The 14,541-nt window shown below is 28.0% G+C and overlaps 3 protein-coding genes and 1 pseudogene across 3 annotated transcripts; 1 reads left to right on the top strand and 3 right to left on the bottom strand.

The window, feature by feature from the left end:
* Positions 1-159: 159 nt before the first annotated feature.
* Positions 160-3,717, top strand: Hs6st (heparan sulfate 6-O-sulfotransferase). The gene is made up of 6 exons (XM_015515724.2): positions 160-641; positions 706-1,060; positions 1,123-1,338; positions 1,902-2,049; positions 2,104-2,285; positions 2,348-3,717. The coding sequence occupies exons 1-6, from the start codon at positions 392-394 to the stop codon at positions 2,487-2,489; spliced, it is 1,293 nt and encodes a 430-aa protein (XP_015371210.1). The 5' UTR covers positions 160-391; the 3' UTR covers positions 2,490-3,717.
* Positions 3,718-3,881: 164 nt separating this feature from the next.
* Positions 3,882-6,953, bottom strand: LOC107166808 (SPRY domain-containing protein 7). Its single transcript, XM_015515618.2, has 5 exons — positions 6,718-6,953; positions 6,532-6,648; positions 6,312-6,472; positions 6,146-6,248; positions 3,882-4,913 (listed from the first exon to the last, which is right to left on the bottom strand). The coding sequence occupies exons 1-5, from the start codon at positions 6,824-6,826 to the stop codon at positions 4,816-4,818; spliced, it is 588 nt and encodes a 195-aa protein (XP_015371104.1). The 5' UTR covers positions 6,827-6,953; the 3' UTR covers positions 3,882-4,815.
* A 548-nt stretch (positions 6,954-7,501) lies between these two features.
* LOC107167275 (ankyrin repeat domain-containing protein 27-like) lies at positions 7,502-11,649 on the bottom strand. The gene is made up of 3 exons (XM_015516254.2): positions 11,368-11,649; positions 9,010-11,304; positions 7,502-7,837 (listed from the first exon to the last, which is right to left on the bottom strand). Exons 2-3 carry the CDS (start codon positions 11,295-11,297, stop codon positions 7,807-7,809), a joined length of 2,319 nt encoding a protein of 772 aa, XP_015371740.2. The 5' UTR covers positions 11,298-11,304; positions 11,368-11,649; the 3' UTR covers positions 7,502-7,806.
* Positions 11,650-13,974: 2,325 nt separating this feature from the next.
* Positions 13,975-14,455, bottom strand: LOC149058799 (uncharacterized; annotated as a pseudogene).
* Between the last annotated feature and the right edge of the window lie 86 nt (positions 14,456-14,541).

Raw genomic sequence — 14,541 nt, 5'->3', positions numbered from 1 at the left:
AATTGCGCTCAAACGACAAACGCAGACCTGACATCAAAAAGCAGTGCTGAAAACGTATTGAATTGATCGCACTGTAAGGTTATCAGATAACGATACTAACATAGAACAAAAAAATCAATGATAACCGAAATTTTCAAGATAAGGATGTAAATAGGTATTTGAAAATCATCATTGTTGAGCCGTCGAGTGTTACCTCAGTTGGTTTACACTGTTTACAGGGCACTTAAGTACAAATTACATATATATTGTAATACCGTTTTATGTACACCAAAGTTGGTGCCATAAATTTTGTTAACTGTCATGCTGACACTACATTTTTCTCACACGTCCTTTACCAGCACAAAAATTCAGTAGTATTTACCTGTTGGGTAAATGAGATGATTGGTACAAAATGGCCTTTACCGATGTAGTTGAGCAATCGGACTGTAAACACTTGCTAAAAGATATTCAAATGAGAAGAAAAATAGAGCATCGTATTACCTTAAGGAAACTGGTCATGTTTTTTGCATTTCTGACTTTATTTGGTATCATATATTTTGGTTATTTTTGTTCAGACAACCGCTGTTCACTATCCTATAACCCTAAACCTGCAATTTATTCAGAATGGACAGTAATGAATCTTCTATCGACCAACATAACTGGTAAAAAATGTCTTACAAATTGTTTCCAAACATTAATTTCTTCAACCTATTGTTTTTATCTTAGATTTTAAAAGTGCCAAAGACACAGGTACAGGAGTAAGTTATAATGATATGCAGAATGAAAACCAATTACGTTTTGACATGAATGCACATGATGTCATGGTATTTTTACATATACAAAAAACAGGCGGTACATCATTTGGCCGTCATCTTGTTCAAGATTTAGACTTACAGCGTCCTTGTACATGTCAAAGAAAAAGAAAGTTATGCTATTGTTTCAGACCTAGTCGAAATGAAAATTGGCTCTTTAGTCGATATTCTACTGGATGGAAATGTGGACTTCATGCAGATTTTACTGAATTATCTGGATGTGTTGATTCTGAACTTGACAAAAATGAAGGGAAATCCATTAAACGAAGGTAATTAAAGTTATAATGAATCAAAGTTCAAATAAAATCAATTCAATTAATTATCTTTGCAGATATTTCTATCTTACTTTATTGAGAGATCCAGTTAGCCGTTATCTTTCTGAATACAAACATGTACAAAGAGGAGCTACTTGGAGAATGTCTAGACATTGGTGTGGAGGTCATCCAGCATCACTTGAAGAATTGCCTAAATGTTATAATGGTACATTTTGGACAGATGTTACATTGAATTCATTTGCAGATTGCCCACATAATTTAGCTGCAAATCGGTAATCAAAATGTTTAATATTTATTATTTAATACAATTAAAGGAGTCACAACCATTTATTTTGTTGTGATTTTACTAACATACAACAAACCAAATTTTACATTCATTATAACAAACTTTACTCTGTTGTTTTTAAACTTGAGTAAATTAACCTTTTATTCAATTTAGAGGTAAGATTCTGATTATTATTTAGAGCATCAATGAGGATTTTATTGATATAGATACAATAACTACTAAGTTATAAGGATTCTAAGACTGTACATTTTGAAATGATCATAATTGTTTGGAAATCAAGATATAAATAAAAGCATATGTGATGTTGTAAATAGTAATAACTGCCAATAACTTTGATAAAAAAAAATTAATTTAAAGAAATGGATATTAAATTATGTAAAAATATTTTTTATCTTTTTGTCTATTTTGATTTTCTTACAATTATACAAATAATAATCATTAGCTATTACTAAAATATTTATTTTGGGACTTTGATTACTATATTAATCATGAATTATTGTTATTAATGAATGGAAAATTATAAAGTTTCTTCTTATTATAATTCTTTAGACAAACAAGAATGTTAGCAGATCTATCTCTTATTGGTTGTTACAATTCTTCATATATGAATCAAGAAGAACGGAACAGAGTCATGCTAGCAAGTGCTAAAAGAAATTTATTATCAATCGCATTTTTTGGACTCACCGAATTTCAAAAAGTAAAGAATACCGATTTGGAATATTAGTTATTATAATAGAACCATTATTTTCAGCTAAATCAGTACATATTTGAAGAAACATTTAATTTAAGATTTGCAGTAACATTTACACAACACAATACAACTCTATCTGCAGTTTATAAATCTTTATTAAATGATGAAGAGTTGGAAAAAGTGAAAAGAATAAATGCATTGGACATAGAACTGTATAATTTTGCAAAACACTACTTATTTCGGTACTACATTATAAAATATTAATTATACTTACTCAGTAATGATTTATTTTTTTCCATGATAGACGTTTTGAAAAATTACGAGCTAAAAACCCAAATTTTAAAGAAAGATGGGCACATTTAGGCCAACTGCCAAGTCAAACTGCATTTGACTGGGAAAAAGAAGTAGAGACTGAAGCTGCCGACAACGAGGTAAATTATACGTAGCATTAACTTTTTTTTTTTTAAGCAAAAACAAAAAAAAGTAACAGATCTCTTGCTTATTAAAGTATGTATATTATATAACAATATGTATAAAATAGATTTTAACCATTTCCTGAGATTGTTTCTGCCAGTGGCGTAGCCAGGGGGGGGGGTTTGGGTGTTATAACCCTCCCCCTCAGCCGTATTTATATCAAAAATATAATGTTTATAATATAGGAATACAATCATTTGGTCGTGGTAAAATGTATTCTGTTATTAAAACCCCCCCCTAAAAAAAATCCTGGCTACGCCACTGGTTTCTGCCATGCCAAAATACTAAAACTAAATTAATTGTATTTAGTTTAAAAACAAATAAACACATTTAAATAATAATCATATTATTATATGATTAATTATAGTTCATATACTAATATAATTTAGTAATTGTTGTACTATGGAACAATGTTCTTATAAATATACTCTCATATCATAAGAAAAGGAAAATAACTTGTAGAGGTTAAATATAATTTTAAATAAATCTATTTAATATTCATCAACAATAATTAAGCCATTCCAATATTATTTTTATTTTTATTAATTTAACAATTGATATAAATGTAAATAGAATGACCATTCTACAATATTTTTAATTGAATTAACATTTATTACTAAAATATACATATCAGATGAGAGCAAAATAAGTCATTAAATCTTGGATACATTATTATCAAAGTTATCATATGAATTGTATATGTATCCTTCATTATCAAATATTACTTTTTTCAAGACTGCAAAATTAATTTCAAATTACGTACATTGTTTTAATTTATTGATAACATGTATACCTGATATTCCAAACTATTTTAACATTTTATTAGGAAACTAAATAAAATTATAGCTGTGAATTTTGTAATTTATCATTTTAATTTCTATAATATACTTATAATTTACCAAAAATCTTGTTATGTTTAATATAAATGCATAAATATGTATACATTAAATCAAATTGTGTGTATACAGTAAGTTGACAATCTTAACTGTTGATATCTCAAACTTAATTATATTTTAGTAATTTGTATGCTGTAGCGGTGAAATAAATATATTATATGCTTGTATACTAGTTAGTTAATCATATTTAAAATGTGAATATTTGTATGTGTCCACATGAGTCTGAATTTGATTAAGTATAAAAGTTATTATAGTGTTAACATTGTATAAGTTGATATAAAATAAATTATATTTGTTTACATTATATTCTTTATAATTTTATTGTCTACAAAAGTTTATAATAAGTAATCCATTCTTTCTTCTGTATTTTAATTTATAAAATATGATTAATAGAGGTATTTTTCTCCGGATTACTAAGATTCTCTTTATAATTTAAGCTGATAAACTATCACATCATTATCATTGACATATTGTAGTAAAAGATTATTTTATTTTCAAAAATGAATATAAATTGAAGAATAAGATACAATATGATTACAAAAATTAAATATATTTTTGATAAACTGAGATTCACGATCAGTTGTTCAGATATAATTATAACTAATTATATTATTATATATTATACACATAACACATAGATAGGCGAATATTAAGTACACCAAATAGTACAACATTTTCAACTAGAAATATTAAGAGAGTAAAATGTTTCTATAACATAGTTTTAATGTATACAATCAGTTAAATAACAATAAATAAAAATAAAAAAGATACATTGTAACTTTTAGTTTCTACACTAAACAATTTATTAGTCTTATGATTCATTTTAAATATTGTTTGAACTATGTATTAGTTTGTAAACTAAGTTTAAAATACTGATACATGTCTATAAGTTTTGTTCAAAGGGCTAACAACATTTCTGATGTAAAGATTATATTTGTAAAAATAAATAAATAATAATATTATCTTCAATTGAATTGGTTGATTATGAGTAGTAAAATCAAAACAATTTATCGATGGGTGACTAAGAACAGTTAGAAGGCACAAAGTATACATTGTTTTGTTTATAGCAGCACAACAACAAGTATTTCAAGTATTTATCTGTTATAAATATAGATTATAAATGAATATTTATTATTAATTATAAATGAATTTGTTTAAAGTTAATAAATATTTATTATAATAATTATTATTTTGTTGTATAACTACTAATATAGCAAACCTTCTAAATGTTCAGTTAATAAAATTACTTAATGATATTTATTTCATTAGTTTACAAATAGTCTTAATATATTATACATAAAAATAACACAATTTATAGAAAAAATATAAAATTATAATTTATGATTAATGGAATGATTAATAAATTTGTTATTCGTTTTAGTTTTTACACAAGACAATATCATTAAAGTATAGATTGCTCTAACATGATTTTATCATAACCATTAGATGGTGGATATGAAAATTTTTCCAATACAATGTCTAATATTGCACCATCATCAACTGCAATACATACAATACAATTTAATCATTTTAAACACTTTAAACATTTGTAATAATAATACAGAGATACATTTTACATAGATGATCAAAAAGTTATATATATGACAAAACAAGCATAAAAATGATTTAGTAAAAAACCTCACATAATTTTAACATAAAATAGTTGTAACCTAAATAATAAATGAAAAAAATCTAATATTAACTATTTAAAAAAACAATTTGGTACTGGTCTAGTTGACCCCCACCAGGAAGGCAATTCCCCCGCCACTCAAGTTTAGTTGACGCCCGCCACTAATGTATAATATACTGATATACTGCAGAGTGCAGATAAAAAAGGTACAAAATCATATACGTTAGGTATTTGTGTGAAATTAGTGTGGGTGGCGGGCGTCAACTAAACTTGAGTGGCGGGGGCGCAATGCCATTCTGGAAGGCAATCTTCCTGGCGAGGGTCAACTAGACCAGTACCAACAATTTTATTTTTAATAATTTAGTTTTTGGTAATTCGTGGTAAATTATCATAATTGTAAATTTAAGTAAGTTTGAGAAAATTAGTTTAGAGAATTGTATGCAAAAACCTAACAATTTCATTTTTTCAAAACTTTTCAGAAAAAAAATGATTATAAATTTTGAAGCTATTTTATATTTTGAACAGGACCAGAACTAAGTATTTATTAATTGTATTGATTATAATATTCTCTTGGAACTGTATGGGTTTTTGTTAGAATATAAGAACCAGACAGCACCAAGTACATTATATTGTCTATAGAAGGTGTTGAATCTTTCTCATTCTTGCAAAGATATACTCATCAATTTTTTTATTTATAAAAATTGTATAAAGCGAATTTTGAAGAAAATTAATTATTCTAAATTTTGAATAGATTCCTAAATTTGTTATATTATGCTGGGTTGCATTAAAAATTGATTTAATATTGTTCTCTAGAATTGAATGAACCATTCATTAGTCACTTAATCACTACATTAAAATTTCTAGTCAACCATAATATGTATCAAATAGAACATGTACCTAGTAACCAGGAACATAATAGTTATTATTTAATAATTTAACATATTTTATAGTTATAATTTAATAAGCCATATGTTGAAATGAATGTATAAACCATATAATACTTTCTAATGTTCATTTTTAATAGATAATCTCAACTCTGCAGTCTGCATATACCTATTGCTAAAATAATTTAAAAAATAATACAATATATTTTTTTACTGACCAAATAGAGCTGGGAATACAGTTCCTCTTATTCCTGTAATAGGTTCATTCACTGGCTGGCCATTAATTGAATAGTTTAATTCAACATGGTCATAATAAACACCCTAAACAAATACATTTTATTGATTTATACCAACTGAGGAGAAAAAAATGATTTTAATACTTACAATAATATCACCTTCTTCAATGGTATTATCTATAGCTTTTAACACTTGCTGGTTATGTCGCTGTGCTCCATCATTGCACAACACCCATGAGTATTGATCATGACCACCAGGTGCTTTACACAGATCTACATCATTCAGAGCTAAGCCAACTCCCCAGATTCCTAATCGTAAATATAAATATATATTAATTAAATCAAAGGCACACAACTGTTAAACTTACCAGATTGTTGTACTTTTACTTCAAAGTAACATTTATTTTGCACTATTGGTGCAGTACATAAGACACCTCCACTACCACATATCCTGGTGCCATTTTTCACAATCACTACTTCATTACCTAAGATGATTAGAAAATATTAAACAAAGCTTACATTAATCATTCAACAGCTTGTATATCGTCCTGTACCCATTCGGCTGGTATCCAAACATATAGGGTTGATTAGTGGAAAGGATGTATGTTCTGTGTACTTGATGCCATCGAGGCATCTTTTGAAACATGACAGCACTATTGCCATCAAAATGACTAAATCTAAATGCTAAATACCAATGGAAAATTGTTTATAAAAAAAAAAAAAAACAATTTACACAGGAACGGCAAAGTTTGCAGTTACTTTTGTATACGTATATATAATATTGTTAATATTATTATCATCATCATTATGATGTTACTTGTTTGTGTGGCTGTTATCAAACAAATCAGGATTCAGGATGTATTCTAAAGATAACAGAATACACACTACACAGCAGCTGCAGTACAACAGCACGCAAGATAAATGAAATTATTATGAAATATGAATAATTAATGAACATTAATTATAAGCACATCATTTTTATCATAATAGTTGTACTACTTTTATATAAATTATAAAATGTACTAGATGTAGTACTTTATAGGAATAAAGAATATTGTGTTTCGAACATCTCATAATGGGGTCTACGGGTCATTTTCACTAAATAATTGCAGATAAACCTTAAAACATTATCTAATTAATTGGCAGAATAATAATATAATTGTAACTTGTAATCATTTGTTTTAGTTATTAAATATTACTTTATTAAATATCTCTTTTCTATGGGCACAGGTCATTATCATAATCATAGGCGTGTCATTTCTCTGACAGGAATACACAAAAAAATTAGGAATATTAGGTTGTTACAATTTGGTTATTTTTTTTTTATAAAATATTCAATTATTATATAAAACACTTTATTAATTCAATATAAAAACATTTATCATATAATATTATATAAAATCATTTAAACAGTTTAGACTAAACATGTTAACAAAAATCAATTTTTATTTATTTTGATACTTAAATATGTACTAATTTTCTCAGAAAATATATCAGTTGTACACATTTACTCTTCTTTATTTTTATATCACATAACAATACAATTTCAAAATCAAAAATGATTAAATAGATCTTTTTTATTGCAAAAAACTTTAAACGTCTTATTGTATGAAGATTCAAATAATATTTCACTGTATTGTGGATCAGTATATTTTTTTAATTGAAATCAAGTGCCTGAAACAAATATTAAATACAAGTCTATTATTTAAATTATTATAAAATTGTTATTGTCAAAAATATGTATATTTATTATTTTAAGATCATAGACATGCGACTTTGTTCGCAGAGTATTCGGCTGATAAAATGTGTCTCCCTCCACAGATATAAATACCCCTAAAATTAATATGCAAGACATTGTATAATAAACTTATGGTACTACTTTATATTAGAAAAAAATAGATTTTTCATCTTTCTTTAATTAAAGGTATTTTTTTTTTTACTAACATGTTAATTTAAATGAAAATTTACATTATGCATAGGTAATTGATATAAATCATATCTAGAGAAATATCAATAGTAAATATCTACACTAAAAATAAAATCCCTATTTCCTTAAATTATTGAGAACTGTCCAAAATGAATTTAAAAACAAGTTTATGCTCCATATGGATATCGCATTACCATTTTATAACCCAGTCTAAATTATGAACTAAGACATTGTTCATGTGCCCCCAAGCATCTGGCCATAGAGTTTGCAAGCACATACGCACATACCTCTTGCACACATCTATGTTTAAGATGATTGTTTTGTGGTAAATCTTTGTTTTTTATACTGTAATAGTATCAAAGTGAACTATAGTTTAAACTATATTAATTTTAAATGCCTAATAATGCCACAGAATATATGACATATTGTCAATTTTGTGGTCTTAGCCATTGACATAATATAAATGAACTGCGCTTGATGTGTTGATTGAGGAATCATTATTTGCCATGGTCTCATTGACATAATATAATGTTTAATATTTAATATTTTATATTATTATATAATATTATATTATGTCAATGGTCTTAGCTCACACACTGAAGCAGTTATAGAGAAAATATTTTATCTATAGGCAGTAAAAATATAATGTCCATACTCATTTTCCCGTTATCGCTATAGTGTGTAAGAATCTTTAAGGCTTGGACACATAGAACGTAGTCTGTCATGGCGGGCCGCGGTCCGGTTGTAATTAAATACAGAACTTGACCATCGCAATAATCATATATACATATACAATATCACGGCCTGCCGCGACAGACGGCGTTATGTGTGCTCGGGCTTTTAAAGGTATTAAAAAAAAAAAAATTATCTAGTCTATAAACGTGTGAGTTAGTTTAAAATTATAATTTTATTTTTTTACCTTAAATCTGTATTTTTGTTTAAAATATCTAAAGCACTTATAAATTTCTTGTTAATTATTCCTAAGTCAGCACCATGTTCGAGTAGTCTGGTTATTATATAAGCATCGCCAATTGTACATGCATAATGCAATACACTATTGCCACTTTTATCCTGACTGTTAATATTGCATTTTTTGGAATCAAGGAAAACATCAATAACTCCTTTCATCTTGTTCTTTACAGCCAAATGTAATGCGGTATACTGTTCAGATGTTGTCAATGAATTAATGTCTGCCCCATATCCAATCAACATTTTTGAAATGTTTGTTTGGCCTTTGGCTGCTGCGACGTGAAGAGGAGTATAGCCTTTATAATTAGAACAATTTATATCTATAAACGTATTTATGTTTTGATTTTCATCATCAATGCCTAAATAATGTTGTACTAAACGTATGTCTCCATCAGATATTGCAGTTATTATTTTTCCAATCATTTTTTGCTGCGATGTTATTTCAACACTACTTCTTCTCACTCTTTCCGTATTATTTTTCTTATTGATTTTAAATGTCTCAACCATTTTGGAATTGTGAGCACAATCAAAACAAGTTTGACCTCTACGATTACACACTAATGGATCTCCATCTTGTTCAATCAGTATTTGGACTACATTAGTATAACCCCATTTAAAACTTAAATGAAGAGGTGTGTCTCCCTGATTGTTTTGTACATTTATATTTAATTTTGAGTCCGAAAATTCCATAAAATATAACAATGCTTTGACACAAAGATCATGACCATTTGAACAACACAAATGCAAAGGAGTATTACCCTCATTGTCTCCAACCATTAATGCATTATTATGTAATAAAAACAATAATGCATTCTGTTGTCCTCTAAGCGCGGCATAATGAGCCGGTGTAAATGAAAAATTATCCAAAGCATTTATGTCTGATCCATATTCCAAAAGTAATTCAATAATTAGTGGATAACCATAAAAAGCTGCTACATGGAGAGGAGTAAGACCCTGTTCATCTTTATACTTTACACAAACTGCAGATTCTTTTAATATCTCTTTTATACAAGAATCACATTCACATAAAGGATGACATTTTGAGCTTAACTGTTGTATTTTTACATATTCTAAGGTTTCTTTAACTTTGTAGTATTCTCCATTGCTAATATAATCATAAAAAACACTATAGTTTGAATCAGGGATGTTAGTTGATAGTTTAAGATTAAAATTATGAACTTTTATATGTTCAATAGCAGCTTCTAATGAAGTTAAATAGAAATTATCATCAAAGTCTTTAATATTGCTGATAACATAATGTTTCATAAAATATATTTGAGCATTCCAATTGGGTATTTTACAATGTATGACTAAATGAACCAAAGCACTTAGTAGTTTATCCACTGTAAAATTATTGTTTCCATTAGACAATTTTAAAAATGTATCTTTTAAACATTTAAACTTTCCAATAATAGTTTTGTGCATATACAACTTGGATAATTCACACCTGGCATTAGGTATCGCAGATTTTACTTCTTGGTCTACTTCAATGTCAATCATAGCACTAGAGTAATTTCGAATAAGTTTATTTAACTTGGCATCTTCAGTTGCCATTAAGACGTTTATATTATCTATCAAGACAGTATACAGTTTATTTTGTAGATAATACTCAACTGCAAGTTTAATATTATTTTGAAAAAAATTATTGGTCTTTTTAGTATGATGGCTTGCTTTCTTTAAACATTTAATATACAAATTTTCAATGGACTTTTTCTTGACATCGAGAGACATATTAATATAATCATTGGTTGATAAAAAATCATCCATTAAAGTTCTTAGATCTTTCAATAACAATTTGTTGCTTTTGGAATACAAAAAATTCAAACAGTCTTGAACAGATGTTATTACAATAATATCTTCCAACACGGTAGCACAATTTAATGGGCCGCCTATGCATATTACTTTATAACTGTGATTATCTTCTGTATAGCATGTTTCAATAAATAGTATGTCTACTGTGTAAGTCTTGTTTTCATATTGACATTTAATTGCATGGTTGTCCACAGAAACATCGTGGCCACTTATTGTGATAAATTTTAAATCTGAACACTTACTGGGAGTTAAAATGTGATCGTTGAAATCTTTTTCAGTATACTTATTTTTAGAGAAGGAACCTTCTCTGGGAACACATATAGGCCATCCATTTTCAACAGCTTTATAAAATATTTCTGTAGAAGATTTGCACAGAGATATCAAAAATTGATTAAATAAAACATCCTCGTCGTAGCAATGATCCATTAGATGGCTAAAAAAATATAAGAATAAAACCAATGACTATGATTATTATGAAAAGTTACAAAATACTTACATTGGGGCAATTCGTAATAGAATAGAATAAATTTAACCCAATAAGTATAAGTATAAATAATTGTTCATTTATTATGTTTAATGTAATAGTATAAATAGCGCAGTACCGCAGTAGTACTATTACTGTATTATAATTGTCAAACCATTAAACCTATAAATGTATAATAGTAAAACATTGAAAGACTAGTTTCACAGCATAAACATGGTTCAATAGTTGTTCAGCTACTATTACGTAATACGTAATATTATGGTAATAACTTTACTAATGTTTAATTCTCAATATTATATTTAAATACTTTATAATTTGTTATCAATTCTTTTTATCATGGCTCAGGTGAGATTAAAAACAACATCCTTAGATCATATCGTAGAACACTAACTTTTGTTCTAAAGTTAATTTGTTCAAATAAATAAATGTCCAAAATTAACATTTAATTTTTTTATTTATTCGTGGTGATTTTGACTGAATTGCAGAAAAAAATCCCCATTAGCATTATTCCGGGGATTTACTAAATATAAATAATTTAATATATAATAAATTATAAATAAAATAAAAATTGTACATTATGTTAAAGATTGTTATTTTATAAAAAAAATTGCCTTTTGCACCATATTATATATTAAAAAAACTTGTAACGTATTAACGTATTTATTTATCTACGATGATTATAGGATATGTGGTATCTACTATCTACTATTAATTATTATATCTTATACCGAAACGTCCGGAACTGAAACAAATTAAACAACTAATTGGTCAGTTGGAAGTAGGCCCCAGGAAGCACAGGCAACTATCATCAAAATAGACGATGTGTTGCTGATAATAATCTGAGGACCTACCTACCTCTAAAGAAAGACTATTTAGTTAAAAATATAGGAAACTGAATCGTAACACGTTGCCTCCATTAGGTATCTACAAAAACAATATACGTCACCAAAATTCATTTAGAAGTCACATATATTTCCATTTTTTTTTTTTTTTTAATTAATTTTAAATAATAATAAACAAAAGAAAATTTGTCAAATAATTTTTAAAAAATTGTCTCAGGTTATAAGTAGCAGAAAGTTAAAAAACATGTTTAAACTTTTATTTTGTTGGTGGTTTCTTGTGGCAAACTGGATCTATAATTCAATAATTTGTACCTATTTTGAAAGGTAAAAGTCAAAATTGGCAGAAATACTAAAAATTATTATGAAAATTATGAAAATTATTTAGAAAAAACTGTTATTTTTATGCAAAATCGATTATCTTTCAACTTGTTTTAATTCAAAAATGAATATGTTATGACTTTAGTTAAGTGGTAACTAATTATTTATGATAATCAATGACTCATTGTATAGGGTAAAATCAACTTTTTATTTAAATTATGTTTTGCAGCATTGCAGCTGAATCATGGATATGTTAGAATATAATAGGTAAGTAAAAATATTAAATTTAATATACTAAGTAACAAAATACAAATATTTTAAAATATTATAAAATATGTTACATACCTTTAGGTGCTAAAATTCAATTTTTATCAATCAAATTAAATTTAAAAAAATAATGTAAGTAGGTATAAACTGTAAAAAATATAATACATTAAGGTAAAATACAAAATACTTTTGTTACAAAATTATTTGTTTTTATATAATTTCGGGTCACTATTTATTTTAAATTTAAAGTGCCAAAATTATAGTAAAATTATTTACATCTTTAGAGGCAGGCCAAAATATGTTGTACCTTCCTTACAATAATAATTGGAGAACGGAAAAAAGTCTCCTAGAAAAAATTTCGAGGAAAAAAATTATAAAACTTTGTCTCCAAGATTTTTAAAAGCTGTAGCTCAAAATATTAAGTTATAGCGGTAATAATTTATACAATAGTTTTTTTTATACAAATATATATGATATTTTTTGTAAAAATGTCCCCGAAAAGTCATCCAGGTTAGTGATATATTATGTATCAGTGGCGTAGACAAGGGGGGACATGGGGGTCAGATCCCCACCCATTAGCTTTATTTTTTGTTTTTGCTTACATTATGTAGTATGCACTATAATGTAATTTTTTTTCATATTGTGAATTGTAATCTATCGAGCTATTGAATTTTGACAGTTTTTTCAATATACTGATTACTGAATACCATTATAATTATATTTTCGTTTATTTATAGCAAATTAGCAAAGTAAACAGTAATATTTATTTGGTCAAAATGGTCGATGACGATTGACGACTACGATTATGCTTTATTATAGCTTGTCTTATTATTTATAGAGACAACAATATACTTAATACTAAATACTTGTATAATATTATATATTATATAATATGTATGACGTATGTCTTTTTTTTTTCTGTTTTAATCACTGCATGGAGGCCGAACTGTTTTCACATTGCTTAGCCCCCATGCAGCATCGTTTATTTATAAAGACATCAATTTATACACATAGAAGTATTCATAGCAGTTTTGAGATACCCCTTCCTCAGCAAGCTAGTATATATGCGAGTACCCATATCATGTTATGACTTTACAAATTCAACAACATTGAGTAGGGATAAGCAGGAATGCCCGCTTATCCCTTCACAGCAAATTATATACACATGAATTATATTTTGTCTTTCTTCGTCTGTCTTCTCAGGCCGATCAAGTCCGCCATCCTAGACGTCGCGTTCTGATATATCGTCTTCTCAAGCCGGCCTAAGCCCGCCACTTTGGAATCCCGTACTGTTATTTTATCCATCATCTTCTGCGGCCTGTCGAGCCCTCTCATCCTCTTCCTTGACGGTAAGGATGTTTTTTACAATCTTGTAGAAGAGTCTGAGGGTCTCTTCAGCGTCGCAGAGTACAATCGCCCTTTGGTGGCCGTCTGCCGGCAGGTCTTCGAATAGAGGACCACAGAGTATGTTAGGTACATCAACTGCTGTTGGTGGATGCCCGAGTATGCTCACGGAGGTCTGTACGTAGGCCGTTCCAGTTCTCGCAGTGGATCAAGGTGTGTTCTGCTGTATCCGAGGGACACTGGCAGTGGACACACCTTGGGCTTGCGACCCTAGCGAAGCGATGGAGGTAGAACTGGAAACAGCCGTGTCCAGTGAGCGCCTGTGCCATGTGGTAAGTCCAGGGGACTACTGGAGTCGTCCTGTTATACCACCTAACCAGATCGGGGATGAGGCGGCGAGTCCAGGCGGCCTTGC

This window comes from Diuraphis noxia, unplaced genomic scaffold (assembly GCF_037042655.1).
Source record: "Diuraphis noxia isolate RWA-SAM2 unplaced genomic scaffold, SU_Dnox_SAM2 contig0002, whole genome shotgun sequence".
Lineage (NCBI taxonomy): Eukaryota > Metazoa > Arthropoda > Insecta > Hemiptera > Aphididae > Diuraphis > Diuraphis noxia.
The sequence above is the reverse complement of the archived record's forward strand: the minus strand, read 5'-3'. Positions and strand labels throughout refer to the sequence as shown.

Bases quoted from the DNA above. Each gene is read 5' to 3' on its own strand.
- Hs6st (XM_015515724.2), top strand. From the start codon at position 392: ATGGCCTTTACCGATGTAGTTGAGCAATCGGACTGTAAACACTTGCTA. The intron at 1,061-1,122 runs GTAATTAAAGTT...TTATCTTTGCAG, and splicing joins GGGAAATCCATTAAACGAAG to ATATTTCTATCTTACTTTAT. The intron at 2,050-2,103 runs GTAAAGAATACC...CATTATTTTCAG, and splicing joins GACTCACCGAATTTCAAAAA to CTAAATCAGTACATATTTGA.
- LOC107166808 (XM_015515618.2), bottom strand. From the start codon at position 6,826: ATGGCAATAGTGCTGTCATGTTTCAAAAGATGCCTCGATGGCATCAAG. The intron at 6,649-6,717 runs GTACAGGACGAT...TAATCATCTTAG, and splicing joins TTTGGATACCAGCCGAATGG to GTAATGAAGTAGTGATTGTG. The intron at 6,473-6,531 runs GTAAGTTTAACA...ATTTACGATTAG, and splicing joins AGTAAAAGTACAACAATCTG to GAATCTGGGGAGTTGGCTTA.
- LOC107167275 (XM_015516254.2), bottom strand. From the start codon at position 11,297: ATGGATCATTGCTACGACGAGGATGTTTTATTTAATCAATTTTTGATA. The intron at 7,838-9,009 runs GTAAAAAAATAA...TATTTGTTTCAG, and splicing joins AACAAAAATACAGATTTAAG to GCACTTGATTTCAATTAAAA.